Here is a 15464-nt window from a genome sequence, read left to right as displayed (position 1 = left end):
CCAGTCATTATTTATTAAGTGAGGCTCTGCTACAGATAGATGAAATAATCAAAAACCCGATTGCTGCGGTGCGAAAGGGAATGACAGAGAGAGGGAGAGAAGGGGGAGATTCACATTTGGACAGACGGTCAAATCGAAGCCCATTCTGACACGCCGACACACTTACATTTGAGCAAACACTGACAGCCCTTCTGACCCGCATGTGTGAAAGGGAAAAAGTTTGAGTGCGGCAAAGTGAAAGAAAAGTGGGATGAGTTGTGAGTGAGGAGAGTGTGACGCGCAAAGTGAAAATGAAAGGAAATGAGAAAAACAGCCAGTGGTCAGCAAATGAGTTCAAAAGGCTAGAGAGCCAATCTACGGAATCATTAGTGGAGGCTTATCAAGTCGGCCCCCTTCCGAATGGCTGAAGAAGTGTAGCACAGGCTGGCGTGCACACATTAACCCCGTGCCACCAGATGAGAGAGGAGGGAGCCATGCATGTTTTAATTAGTGCTGCTGGGGAGGGTGAGCCCGAAGCCCAGCGGCTACAAGCAGTGCTGCCACGAAGCCCCGGGGCCATCACAGGGGCCGCGGTGACACAGTCCCAAGGCCTTGTTAAGCAGCCAATTAAACAAAGCCGGGCCCTGGTCGTGTCGGCAGCTCCTGACCTGTTCTGATGACTGCTTGAGCGACTGAGTAAATGTGTGCGTGTGCGCAGAGGCGGGGTGGGGGTGTGTTAGAGTTGATACTACAGTAATTAAAAGGGTGGGAGAGTTCTAATTTCCCCATCACGGCTGATGTTCGGGTGTTTGGACAACATCCAACCAGACCGGCAGCCTGGATTTTTGTTTTTCTTCCCCCGTTTCTTCCTGAAAACTTTTACAGATTTAAGCAAATTATTTTATGGTTATTAGTATTTAAGGAAGAGAGACTAATTTGAATTGATCTTTTGTTTTAGGGATAATGTAGCTTAGTCCTGGACAGATTGTTTCAAGAGAAACAACCTTGGCCTGGCTGAGCCATGGTAACAAGAGAGTTGCTTTAAAAAAAATAAACAGATCAATAAAAATAAATAAAAAATAAAAACACACCACCTGCTTTCAGAACAGAGAAACTCCAGTTTAGTTTCCTGGCCATCTCTTGTCTCTGTCACACAATGCGCAGAGCGCAGCGCTGTAGTTTGAAATGAAATTATTCATAAAGCAATTAGGCGTAGCAGTACAGCTTGAAGCAAATATAATTGGACAGCAATTATAGATCGGATTCTTCTTCACTAGACCTTGCTGCAAGAGAGGTCTGGCTTGCAAGGCTAGAACTTTCTGTCATTCCTCCCCAAATGTGAGCTGGGGGCCATCTTTACTGCATACGGTGATGGGAAAAGAGAAGTCCAGCTTCGATGCCAATTATCATCTGAATAAGATGCCAAAAATAGCAGAAGAGACAATAAATTAATGTGTAGTAAAGTCATAACTGAGTATCAGTCTAGTTTGCGACAGACAAACCCACAAAAACAAGTAGTTCTGGATGTTTCAGTGAGCACAGCGTGGCACTTGCGGTTCAACAGTCATCTGTGCTAAATTATACGCATACATGTAACGATAACTCCAACATGTCGTCTTATTTCCCTGAAATTAAGAAACATTAAACTAAAATACAATTTCTTCTTCTTGCATTTTTCTGGTGAAAAATGCATGCAACTGTGAGTATCGGTGAAGCTGGATTTAACCAAACCGCCATGTGTGAGTCGTGACTTGATGAATGTGTAACTGCTGGATCTCTGTGGGAGTCCACGTTCTCATACGGATCCTGACACTTAAATGGAAATGTGATGCACTAAATGAAAAGATCAGACACAAAGTTTCTGTCAAGCGTCTGTCTTAGTGGAGCTGCTGCAATGTGGATGTGTGTGAGAGCTAAAAAAAGTATATATCCTGACTTTTTCATGTTGCAGTTTGGGATATCACTTCTATCAGCAATTATTATCACCTCATTTATAATCAAGACAGCTTTTAAGTGAGAATTTCAATCCATATTTAGTGAGAATTTTTTTTTTTCTTTTTTTTTTTAATAAGGGCAAAACCAAAAGACTTTCATTGCTAAATTAAACCAAATAATTAGAATAAACCAAGAAAGTCAAAACCTTTATGGCTGATTAGAAAGATTTGTAAAAAATAAAGTCTATGTCTCCATCAAGCCTGAAAAATTCCCATGACTGTGTCGATTAGTTTTAAAGTTAGAAGCTCTAAAAACCAAAAAAATCCTGATCTCTTCATGAGCAAGCGCAAACCTGTGTTACACTCATAGACCGTTTATGAAAGATGGCCGGAGCCTCCGGCGGTTAACAGTGAAGCCTATGCGGAAATGCACAAAACTGCAGTTCCTCCGTCATCCGCTAGGGGTTGGCTGCAAAACAGAGCGAATCCCGATAGACTCTCATGTTAAGCAGACCAACTTCACGGCAGAAATAAACACGTTTACAGCCTGGTTCAAAAATCCATTTTAGGTTAAATATGTCAGGTTTACCTTCATGACAACTGTGGGGAGAGTGAATTTTTTCTAACTTGCCTGTTTAAAAGTGATTTAATCTCAAAATTTGGCATATTTTGAGGCGTGTCCTTTTGATTGACAGGTACCCGATCCCCCGCTTCAAGTCAGAAGAACGTAGAACAACCGCGATTTTTACCCGGTTACCAACGTAACTTGGCTTTAGCCCGCTTACTTCCGTTAGCTGGTTAGCTCCTGTTATCTCCAGGTTAGCTCGGTTAGCTCTTAGCTACAGGCAGCTCGGAGTTCACTCGATATCAATCATCCACCATGATGCTCACAGCCCCCCTCTCAGCTCCACCTCTTTGCCCATATTTGTATTTTCCGGGCGAGACGACGTGCATGCCTCTGCCAAGATGGCGATGGGAGGAACCGCTCACTGAGCTTCAATTCAGCTCTTCAGAAACCTATTGGTGACGTCACATTTATATAGTCTATGGTCACAACCAGGTGGTCACGTGACCATGTAGCGCTTTAAAACCTCCATGTTATAGTGTGGAGTTTTAACTTTTTTCCATTGGTCATAATTATAATAAATAATCAGTCTCTCAGCAAACTGTCAAATATTTTGAAGGAAAGTTCATCAGGATTAACATGCTTTCTCTTTGCTAGATAGTAATCAAACCTCTCTGGGCACTTTTTTTGTCTTTTCTCATCTCTTGTTTACAACTATATTTGTGGCAGCCCACCACCACAACACAACTTTTTCAGCATATTTAAAAGTAAACTATAAAAATTAAAGAAAAGTAAATAAAAATGTGGATTGGTGATGAAAATCAAATCACGTTACACTTTTGTGTAGCAAGTTTTTGTTTTAACACAGACACAGATGAGACAAAGACCACTGATATTCCTGGATGTTTGTGCCTGTAATGGGCCTGTATAGATTTCTATAAAATCCACCAAGTGATCCAGATCACTCCCAAAACCCAATCACTTATTCCTTATACCATTTTGATTTCCTAAAAATGTAAATAAAATCCATCCGTTACTTTGAATTATGTACAGACAAACCAAGCTCGCCAAAAACGTTAACATCCATTTTGGCAGAGGTAATCATCAGTCCATCATCCAGGTTACATAACACCAGAAATGCAAATCACTATGGGCACATAGAGACAAGATCATGATATGCTTTTATCTTTGCTTTTCTATGCTTAAAAGCTTAATAGAAAGCTTATGCTACTTTATCTACTTTAACAGTAACAGTTAAACAAGTCAAGGGCAAAATATACAAACCGGATTCCAAAAAAGTTGGGACACTATAGAAATTGTGAATAAAAACTGAATGCAATGATGTGGAGGTGCCAACTTCTAATATTTTATTCAGAATACAACAGAAATCACAGGTCAATAGTTTAAACTGAGAAATTGTATGATATTAAGGAAAAATATACTCATTCAAAATTTCATGGTGAACCTATTAGAGGCTGGAAAAAGTCATTTGAGCATACAGCAAACACCTGGAAGACCAATCAGCACTAATCAGGTCAATATGATTGGGTATAAAAAGTGCTTCTCAGATTGGCAGTGTCCCTCAGAAACCAAGATGGGTAGAGGATCACCAACTCCCACAATGTTGCGTAAAAAGATAGTGGAACAGTATCAGAGAGGTGTTACCCAGCGAAAAATTGCAAAGAGTTTGCAGTTGTCATCATCAACTGTGAATAATATCATCAGAAGATTCAGAGAATCTGGAAAAATCTCTGTGCGTAAAGGTCAAGGCCGGAGAACCATACTGAATGCCCGTGATCTCCGGGCCCTTAAACGACACTGCATCAAAAACAGGAGTGCTACTGGGAAGGAAATCACAGCATGGGCTCAGGAGTACTTCCAGAAACCATTGTCAGTGAACACAATCCACCGTGCCATCCGCCGTTGCCAGCTGAAACTCTATTCTGCAAAGAAGAAGCCATTTCTAACAAAGATCCACAAGCGAAGACGTTTACACTGGGCCAGGAGTCATTTAAAATGGAGTGTGGCAAAATGGAAGACTGTTCTGTGGTCAGACGAATCACGTTTTGAGGTTCTTTTTGGAAATCTGGGGCGCCAGGTCATCAGGACCAAAGAGGACAGTGACAACCCAAGTTGCTATCAACGCTCTGTTCAGAAGCCTGCATCTCTGATGGTATAGGGTTGCATGAATGCGTGTGCCATGGGCAGCTTGCACATCTGGAAAGGCATCATCAATGCAGAAAAATATATTCAGGTTCTAGAGCAACATATGCTCCCATCCAAACGTCATCTCTTTCATGGAAGACCCTGCATTTTTCAACAAGATAATGCCACACCACATTCTGCATCAATCAAAACATCATGGCTGCGTGGGAGAAGGATTCGGGTACTGACCTGGCCAGCCAACAGTCCAGATCTTTCACCTATAGAAAACATTTGGCGCATCATTAACAGGAAGGTCAGACAAAGAAGACCCAAGACGACTGAACACTTAGAGGCCTGTATTAGACAAGAATGGGAGAACATTCCTATGTCTACACTTGAGAAGCTGGTCTCCTCAATGCCCAGACGTCTGTTGAGTGTTGTAAGAAGAAGGGGGGGGTGTCACACAGTGGTGAAAATGGCCTTCTCCCAACTTTTTTGGGATTTGTTGACACCATGAAATTTTGAATGAGCATATTTTTCCTTAATATCATACAATTTCTCAGTTTAAACTATTGACCTGTGATTTCTGTTGTATTCTGAATAAAATATTAGAAGTTGGCACCTCCACATCATTGCATTCAGTTTTTATTCACAATTTCTAAAGTGTCCCAACTTTTTTGGAATCCGGTTGTAAATACAAGCATATGCACTCTATGAAAAACTTCTATTATTTGACCAAATTTAATGTTTTACCACATTTTTTTCCTCAAATCCACACTGAAATCCAACCCCCTGTTGGGATCAGGATAATCCTGTTCTCTTGGATCACAGTTATCCAGATCCTACTAAAGAATTTGAACAACACAAACTAAAGGCTTCATCCAGATCAAAACTAGGATTGGATCCAATTCGATCTTAGAATCCTTCTTTCCCTTTTAAACAACCCATTTTCAAGACTTGATCCAATCCAATAACCAAAACCTGATCAGATTAGATTTGAACAACTGGACCTGCATGATTACGGCTGTTTAATACTAAGGCCTTTATTCTTTGGATAAATTTGAGATTTTTCAGATTTCCGGGCATCAATACAACAATTTAGCCTGTTGTTTTTTAAAAAGGAAAAAAAAAGAAGGAAAAAAAAAAAAAAAAAAAAAAAGAAAAGCAGTGTTTGTGCCAAACGGTGCCACCACGTGTCAGGGAGCCCATGCATGATTACAGACAGTCAGTGCATTTTGTGGAGATCTGAACATGTGCATGAATCCAAGTATTACATCCCTGTGTAGTTACTGCAGTGTCTGTGTATGAGCCAGTGTTTGTGCTTGCATACAGTTGGCGGGTGTTACCTGACAGACGTCGGAGCGGATGCCAGTCTTCCAGAAGCCCTGACTGCTGAGCTCCACCGTCACCTCACGGCGCATCGTGTTCTTCTGTCGGATCTTCTGAAGAGCTTCCTGCCAAACAACCAACCAGTCAATTATTGATCCACCAAAGCAGAGCCTACGGGGACGGCTCCCATCCTCAAAACCCCACCCCACTGCCTTCAACAGCCTCCTTATTTCACTCCATTTCTCCCTACAGATAGGCTGGCACATGCAATAAACTGCAACCTCCTCAGCATGGCACACATTTGGTACCGTAACATTTGGTAAACTGCAGCCTGCCCTTTAGTACCACCAAACTAGAAAAATGAGGTATTATTTGATGCTTTTCTTTAGTATGATACCCTCCCCTCAGTTGGTCTTAATCTTTAACTTAACTAAGTCTTATCTCTGAGATTTGAAGGCAGGACAAGGCAAAACATTAAAAAAGAAAAAAAAAAAGAAAAGAAAAAAAAAGATGGCTAGACAAAGGACACATATTCCCACATGTCAACCCTTGGGCAAATAACTGGAGCCTGAACAGAAAGAGGGAAGGCTTCATTCTCAGATAAGAGGGTCCTACAAATAACAACCAAGATGGATGATATATTGACAGACAACACCTTCTAAATGTGTGTGCTCACGCATGAGTCTCATTCAGCGGAGACAATATCGACTCCGTCTGAGTTAGCCGTGATCTGCCTAAAATGGAATGGCAGGAATTTTTGACTCGCGGAGGAAATAAGAACAACAAAGGCATGAATAAATAATGCCATCCCACTTTGAACTGTGCATCAAACAGAACACGCTCACCCACGCACATGCGGCACAGGCATGCACAACCACACACAATAAATCCTGCCATGGACAACCAGCCAGCCACTGTATATGGAAAGCAGCAATCACAGACAAGTGAGAATGAAATGTAAATAGTTTATTATGCGGGGCTCACCACAGGGTCAGGAAATGGGAGGAAAAGTAAATAATCAACCGGGGAGGTGCTGAGACAAACTTTCTGCTGGTCAAACAAAGGAGTCGCCGCACATCTGACTTCTATCATCCTGTCTTTTAACAGAGATGAGTGTTTGTGTTTTTGGCTCAAGCTGAGGTCAAACACTAAAGACACCGCCAGAAAAATCGATGCCTACGGAAACCAAGTGCATGTACGTGGCTTTCATGTGTTTCTTGCAGGTTCACTTACTAAACTTTAGCCTTTTCTCAATGCGTCACTCACAAACCGTGAAAAAATTAAATGCCACAAATAAAAGCCACTGCAGCTGTGGGTCCATATGATCACATGTCCATCAAATTTCTGTACATAATTAAGTTTAAATGGGAAAAAATTGAATTTTTCACTATGTATTTTTAATTTGACAAAGTTCATTATAAGGAGAATTCACTCCCCCCCCCACACTTTCTTTCCAGGAACATAATTTTTCTTTCTCAACTTTATGGAATCTTCTTCATCTCTGTCGGTGTATCTTTGCTATGAATAAGTAAACGTTCCTTTAGGCAGCCTTGTTAGATCAACAGAAAATAATTTGGAATTGCTTGTAAAAGTCTGAACAAGTAAACATAAATAAATTAATAATAAAAGCACTAAATGTTGTGTAAGCTCAGCTTGATGTTAAGTATTTATTACTGAATTTTAACATATTATGCCATGCTTAAAGATCTATTTAGAAAGTACTTTAAAGCAATAGCAAGGCTGACCAAAGCGCTGCACGATAAACACATAAAAGACACACTGGCCAAGGAGAAAATATGAAGAAATGCATAAGAAGAAAAGAAGAAATAATACAAAAAAAAGGAGTAGAAAAAAGTCAACATTTCATACTGTGTTAGACGCCAGGCAGCAAAACTGTGTTTTTACATTACTTTTGAAATCAGCAAATGAAGGACTACGCCTAATTTGTGTTGGCAAATTATCTGAAGTTTGGAGATGCAGCTGCAAAAACGCTGAACTTAGAAAGAAAAATGCAACATCTGGGTCCAGCAGTTCGGATGGAGAAAATGACACAGACTATAAAAGGACTTGAAACAAATGAAAGCATTTCAAAAACAAGCTAGAATGCAGTGATGGGAGGACAGAGGCCACTGTTCAAATCCCCTCTCAGCTAAGGATTGAACCAGCAACCTTCTGGTTGCGAGGCTGCAGTGCTACGACCACAACGGCACAAAAAAGCCTGTTATTCCCTGTTTTTGTTTTGTAAACAAGAGAAAAAAGTTTGTTATTCATTAAGGTTTTTTATTTAGAAAAAAAAAATTCACAAAAAATCAATTTTTCAAAAGTTTATTTTTCAATTTGTTTTGATTGCCATCTGTCTTCTGGCGTTGATACGACAGCCAAGCTCTATTTGTCATATCTGTGTATTTAAATCGCTCATGAGGCTGTGATTCAAACAAATCATTGATATATTTATGATGCAATACAAACTTTTAAAATTTTAGAAGTGTTCAATTTTGCGCATCTGTTATGGGCTCTTTAGTGTTTCTTCGTTACAAAACCACAATATTTATGAGGCTAAACTGACCTGAAATAAAATTATACTTTATGTTTTAGAAAAATAAATATAATTCTGCTGCATAAACAGACATCAAAGGTTATAAGTAATCATTGAAAAAAAATGAAGACATAAATAAAACTTTCATTGCTGTGGGAAGGATGGCCTGAAGGCACTGAAGAAGCCTCTGACTGAACACACTTTGCCGTGGGATCATTATGTTATGTATGTATGCAGTGTTTGGAGTTTCAGCTCCAGTTTTATGAAGGTATGTCTTCCAAGGATAACAGTAAATACAGATGTGTGGCATGGTCAGAGGGGTCTTCCTCCTGAGCAGATGCTATTCCAACTAAAAACGTACTAAATCAACTTTCTCACTAAGATTTACACACCAATGTAACTGGAAGTCAAACTGATCCATATTTGATGATATTGAAACTGACTTCTTTGCTTTGAGTGTGCTTCAGAGTTTTGACAACATGACCTGCAAGCAACTAAAGTCCCTGATTGAAGACAATTACAACACTGTGAATGAATACATGTTTAATCTGCAAAATGAGTTGAAAACTGCTTGTCGAAGATGCTCCTCATACAGCTTAATTGAGTGCAGCCAAATCTGCAAAGGACCAATCGCAGCAAATCCCCAAATCCACATGCTAAGCTGGTAGTGAACACTTTAGGATAAATAGCAACATTACTGAGGACTGAGGACTTCTTCAAATTAGAAATACTATTCAGCTGTAAAGCAGCATTGCTGTGTTTAACTTTCAGTCACACAAGATGTTTTTTAATTGTCAATATGGGAACTATATCATAAAAGGATGATCAGAAACCACTGATCTTATTGCAAACAACCACTGAAGTCTCAGCATAAAGGATAAAAAGAAGATGAGTATTTTCTGATGACAGCATGACGCCAAGTCAGCTGCTTGGCAGAGAGTCTCAAACAAAATCCATCTGTGCAAGACACGCAGACATCTCCATTGCTGCCACACCACATTCACCCACACACAACCCTTCACGCTCTCAGCATGAGATCTACAAACTGGTGCTGAGGTGCTTGCCTCAGTGCGAAGGCTGGCTCGCATCGAGGTGCACACTTTTGACCTCCCTGGGGCTCCGTGGACTTCACAGAGAGTGCCGACGTATCAAAGAGTGGGTGCGAGAAGCACAATGCTGCTTTGAACAACCCTAACAGGCTGATTTAAAACAGCAGAAAATGCCAGATATTTCTTTTTTTTTGTCTTTCAGGGAAAGACCACTTACAGAAGAAGCCTCATTGTTCCCTCTGGCATTGAGTAAGTAGCGATGCCACACTGCCACTGCAGTGAAGAGACACTGACATGGATAATGCTTCTGGTGGAGTCTGATGGGCCCCGGTGTGTGTGTGTGTGTGTGTGTGTGTGCATGTGTTTGGGTTCGCTAATTGCTCTGGTGCAGGTTGACAGTGGGATTGTCAGGGCCTGTTAGCCGGAGAACTTTGTAGAGCTACCTGGGAAACAAACTAATTGAGCGGAGTTCTGGCTCATTATTGGTTCACAGTGTATCAGTCCAAAAGGAGGAGACTGGATCTGCAGCGTACTCAAAGCCTATGAGAGAGTGGGGGAGGTTATATGTACAGTAGAGACGCTCCAGCACTTTCTGCAGGAGAGACAGAGAGCAGCAGAAGCGCTTGTTCTCAGCTTCTTCAGGCCACACACAGAGCACTGTTACTCTGGGATTCCCTGTGGCTACACGGTCATTACTTCACCAAATCTAAACCTTTTCCATTCCTGCTCCCTGGTGGTGGTCTGACCTTCACAACCAACTCGGGAGAGCATTTACCGCCGTCTTATCTCAGCTGTAAATTCATCTAAATTATGCATTTAAGGACGGGTTCACATTTTCATATTTGTGATAAAACAATAGTCAGGTAAAAGGATGATCTTGACTCAAATGACTTCATAACCTGCAGAAGAGCTTGTATTTTATGTATAGGCTGCACAGCTCTTCAGGTTGCAGTACTGATGATTTCAGATGGATTTAGAGTCTGTTAGTTTAGAGAGGGCAATTATTTGGGCGCGCTTTAGATTCTGCAAAGTTCAGCAGAGGAAGGATTCCAATGTGACGTATTATACATGCAAGTTTGTAAAGGTAAAGTTAAAAGGATACAGGTAAGCCACAAATGTCTCAACTCTTCTGCCAGCACCAAGAGTTAAGAGGTTGGCAAAAATTACATTACCTGTTTCCTCTACCTACTGACTGCCGGTACCAGGGCTGTGACAATACGCTTTTGCCCCGATTCAATTCAATTCCGATTTTTTAGGTGCTGATTCGATTAAAATTGCAATTCTCACAATTCTCTGATATTGCTGATTTTTGTAGATTAAAAGCAAAAAAAAATGTATAAAACTTTTTTTTTTTTGCACGTCATTTTTTTTTTCATTTCAATGAGGAAAAAAAACACACATGAGCCAACTCATCATTCAGCTGCTATGAAGACAAGGAAAAAGATTAATAAAAACTATAAAAATGACAAAAATTTTATAGTGGATTAAATTTATTTATTTGAAAAAAAAAAATCGATTTTTCAACAACAACAACAAAAAAGATCGATTTTAAAATTGAAAAATTTCCGATTTTTCGATTCGATTTTCCCACCCCTAGCCGGTACTAAGACGGAATGACGAACATCCATGTAAAAAGTGCAGCAGCATATGTGATAAACATCAGACACATATTTTTTAATTCCACAAATCATATTTGTTCTTTCCTTAAATTCCTAACACCTTAATAAATGGATAGGCAATTCCGGTTCTCAATGGCCGCAGTCCTGCAAGTGTTACCAATTTCCCTGCTGCAATATGTCTCAGACATGAGACATGTTGCATGTTACATGGAGCGCAGACCTCCGCCAAGCATATTGTGATCAACACCCAACATAACTTCAAAGTGATCCAGAATCCAGGATCTCTTACGGATTGCCACCAAAAGGGAATCATTTGTTCCTCGTGAAGATTTCACGAAGATCCTGAAGATTTCATCAAAATCCATCGATAACTTTTTGAGTAATGTTGCCAACAGACAAACAAACTCCAACGAAAACATAACCGTCTTGGTGGACGTAATTAGCAGAGTTTCATGTCATGATCGCCCTGCGATGGACTGGCGACCTGTCCAGGGTGTACCCTGCCTCTCGCCCAAAGGCTGCTGGGATAGGCTCGAGCTCCCCCGCGACCCTTACTTGTATTAAGCGGGTTCAGAAAATGAATGAATGAATAATGTCAAGGTCTGCACCAGTCTGCTAATTAAGTGTGATGCGTGTTAGGTGTGTTGCAGCAGGGAAACTCCAAACACTCAGAGGACTTTGGCCCTCGAGGACTAGAGTTGCCCACCCTTCTTAATACATAGTGCAGGGGTCTCCAAATCCATTCTGCGTGTATCCTGGCTGTGACACACCTGACCCATACCTGTGGCTTTTTAACAGACAGGTCAGCAAGATGACAACAAGCTGCTGGAGAACCTGTTCATTTGAATCATGTGGGTTGTACCAGGGAAACACTAAATCCTGCAGGATAGGAGCTCACAAGAACCAGAGTTGGGAGACCCCTGATATAGTGTGTTCCAAATGATTAAAGACTTAACCGGGCTTATTTATACACCCTCAAACACCCTAAAGTGACCTTACTCATCACTTCCCATTATTCCAGCAATAAACACCACTCCAGCACCACATTGCTGATGTCACAGCCTCGTTTGGACATGGTGGCTCCTCACCAACCAACAAGAAGTCTGTCCATCTGGACCATCCATTGGAGCACAGCATTCATCAATGAATAAAACGGTTGAAAATGAGTCTCCATGCATTTCTGAGCCAATACAAATGTTTCTCTTTGTAGGCATTGGTTAAAGGTGGCCAAAATACAGCTTTATACACAACTGCAAGCCTCTGGAGTATCCTGTAAGGAGGGGTTCTTGTAATTCCACAGACACCGGCTGCTTCAAATACCTGCTCCCTGCTCATCAGTGGCTTTTTAACAGCCGCATTCATAATATTATGCATTCGCCTGACAGAGACTTTCCTTGATATGCTTTTATCTGACCAAGCCATTCTCTCTGAATCATTCACAAAGGTTTAAATTTTCATGAAATGTCAGACATTTCCATTCCTTTCACAAGGCATCACACTATTCCATGGTCTTCATTTGCAGAAAAATAAGAAGAGAAAATAGTTGTAAAAATGCACATTAATTTAAAGCTACTTACTTCTATCAAAAAGAAGGCACTAACCACCTATATTTGAACTAATTGCACAACACTGTGATTCTCGTTTAATTTTCATTGGGATTTTATTTGACTTTCAACTAAATACTTGCTTCGATGCAGATGGATAGTTGAAGCCTCTTTTATTTAGCTGCCAGTATTCAGACAGTAAACAGTTGACCTATCCACTTTACAATTCTTTCTCTCTGCACACAAATTAGGTAGATGCTGAATTTTACTCTATTACTGAATCAAATTTTAATAAAAAAGAATGTAAATGCATCATAAAGTCACAAGCTTTAGCTTTTGTTGAGCACGAGAGAAAGAAAAACTTTCATATGATGGTCAAAATACAGGCTCTCAATATTTGTAGAAACGCATCAATGTGGATAAAAGACAAACATGATGGCAGCTGGACATCTAAAATCAATGAGAGCAAATTTACAATGCAATCATGCTACTCTATTACAAAAGAAGACATCTCCAGGGACAAAGTCTGAAAAGCAATATTCAAATATTCCTCTGTTATGGTGAGACATTAAAATAAAATAAAAAGTGATGACATGGAAGTTCGCAAAAACCTACAAATCCAGAAATCTGGTCTGCTTTAGCATGCTTTGGCATTTTCATGACTATCAGGCAACAACTGACTGAATCAGTGTGTACAGTGGGAATAATTGCGATCGTAACAGTTTTGCCTTTTGAAATTAACTGCTGTGAATCTCTTTCAGTTTGGAGATTTTCTCCGTGGAAGCTTTTTATATCCGCGGGGCCTGAACTTGCAAAATATTTAAACCGAGAGCAAAACAAGTGCCAACCACCTGGGGATGGTAATATATGGGTGTGAAAAAGGAGAATGTCACAGTGGGTTTTGTTTTCTTTTCGACTCACCTCTCTCTGCGTCAGCTTCTGCTTGTCGATCTGCTTGACCTTGGGGCTGTTGGCCAGCAGGTGGCGTAGCTTCACATAACTCTTCCACAGCTTCTGGTATCTGTCGACAGTAAATAATAACAGCGTTACACCAAATTATCAATATTTCATCTGAAGCTTGCTTGATTTTAAACATTATTTAACAGTTGCCTGCAGCCATTCCTGCATGAACTGCTTGTGTATGACGGCAGGAGAATTTCTGTTTAACATGTCCACTCTGAACTTTGAGCAGAGGTTCATGCGCACATTGAGAATTTACACTTCACCCTTTTTAGGTTTTTTGCTTTTTCTTAAATAAAGAGCTGCCTTAACCCGACTCTAGAGCCATTCTTTTCTCATTTTCCATAAAAGCTCATTGTCTTTGCGCTCATTTGCATCTGAAAAGAGGCATGGAGTTATCGGCAAGGTGACATGTAGCCACCATCCGAACCCCTCCCCTCTCCCCAGCTCTCTCTCTTTTCAATCAAACCTCCTGATTGATGCACTGAGGGCCGAGTGACCGTTCTGCTCCCATTCAGGAGACTTTCTCCTCATTTACCCGCAGTTATTCAATTATGATTGGTGGGATGGATGGGGCAAGGTGGTGGAGCTTCAGGGATAGGATGATGCTGAGAGGAAAGGAAAGGAAAGGAAAGGAAAGGAAAGGAAAGGGGGTGTACTGTGGAAAGGAAGAATTATAGAGCTTTAATGGCGGGGACTTCATTAGAGACTGAGACGAGAGAATGAGACGGCTTTACTGCCCTGATTATCAGCTCACCACCACCTCCGCACTGAAGCAGCCTCTGCCACAGAGAGATGGAGACAGGAAGAGAGAAAGCCCATCCAGCCTGGGAGGCCCCCTCGTCCCCAATCCGCTCCGATGACCTTTTCCGCAGATTCACCGTGTACTCTCAGGGTAGCACCGCCGTGCTTCTCACCATTCCCTGCTCAAGTTTTCATTAGCATATGCTGCCTCTTTCTCTCTCTTCGCCCCCCTCCCACTCTGTTTCTTATCTCAAGCGATAGATTTTTGGTAATCCAAACACAAGTCTCTGTTATTTAAAAGTTTTGTACATACAATATTAAACCATCAAGGAAAGTAGAGTACTGTTTGGGTTGCGCTGTGCAAAAAGTAGCTTAAATCACCATGGCACCAACGATGCTTTAGATGATTAATCATCAATCTCAAAGGTGATCTGCAAATGTCAGTGCAGATGAGTTGGCATCTATGACACCATTTATTAGTCATTCACAAAATACTTAAATAGTTTTCTCTGAACTGTTTCTTGACCACTTTTGGCTGTATATTTTATATTACCGCCTTGCTAGAAAGTACAACACCCCCCCCGAGGCCAAGATTTTTCTGCACACTGCAGACTTTCTAAGGATCAGCAGCAACCTGATGAATCTGAGCTTTTCCTGGTACTAACAGCTCGAGGCAGAAGCTCCGACACACACGTCACAAAGCTGGTGTCCACAGCCAAACAAGCAGGACTGCAAGGCTCACGTTGCCCTTTATAAAGCAGACATGGGCAAAGACGTTTTGGTCATCAAATCTAGGTTCAGATTAAATAAAAACGGACTTGTTTGGACACAGGACTGAAGCTTCTGACAAAATAGAAAAATATTAAAACCAAAAGGCACCATCCTCGTGATTAAGCTCATAGTGGGAATGACATCGTTTGGGGAAAAAACAGAACTATTCAGGCTCTGGAGAAAAAGAACATCAGGCGGACAGCAGAAGCTCGCTGCCTTGGGGAGCATTCGGCCAACAAAACAAGACAATCTGGACCGTGTAGCCAAAATGGTTCAGAAACAGCGAACA

The 15464-nt window shown here is 41.0% G+C and overlaps 1 protein-coding gene across 1 annotated transcript in view; it reads right to left on the bottom strand.

Annotated features, from left to right (window-relative positions):
* The window catches only part of drosha (drosha ribonuclease III), a 111399-nt gene that overhangs the window by 73726 nt on the left and 22209 nt on the right, over nt 1-15464 (bottom strand). Inside the window, exons 15-16 of the mRNA XM_079260056.1 lie at nt 13622-13721; nt 5970-6077 (exon numbers count right to left, since the gene is read on the bottom strand). Coding sequence (XP_079116182.1) covers nt 5970-6077; nt 13622-13721 — 208 coding nt within the window. The remainder of the gene's footprint in view (nt 1-5969; nt 6078-13621; nt 13722-15464) is intronic.

Source organism: Telmatherina bonti, assembly GCF_933228915.1.
Source record: "Telmatherina bonti genome assembly, chromosome: 20".
Taxonomy (NCBI): domain Eukaryota; kingdom Metazoa; phylum Chordata; class Actinopteri; order Atheriniformes; family Telmatherinidae; genus Telmatherina; species Telmatherina bonti.
This window is presented reverse-complemented; position numbering and strand designations above follow the sequence as displayed.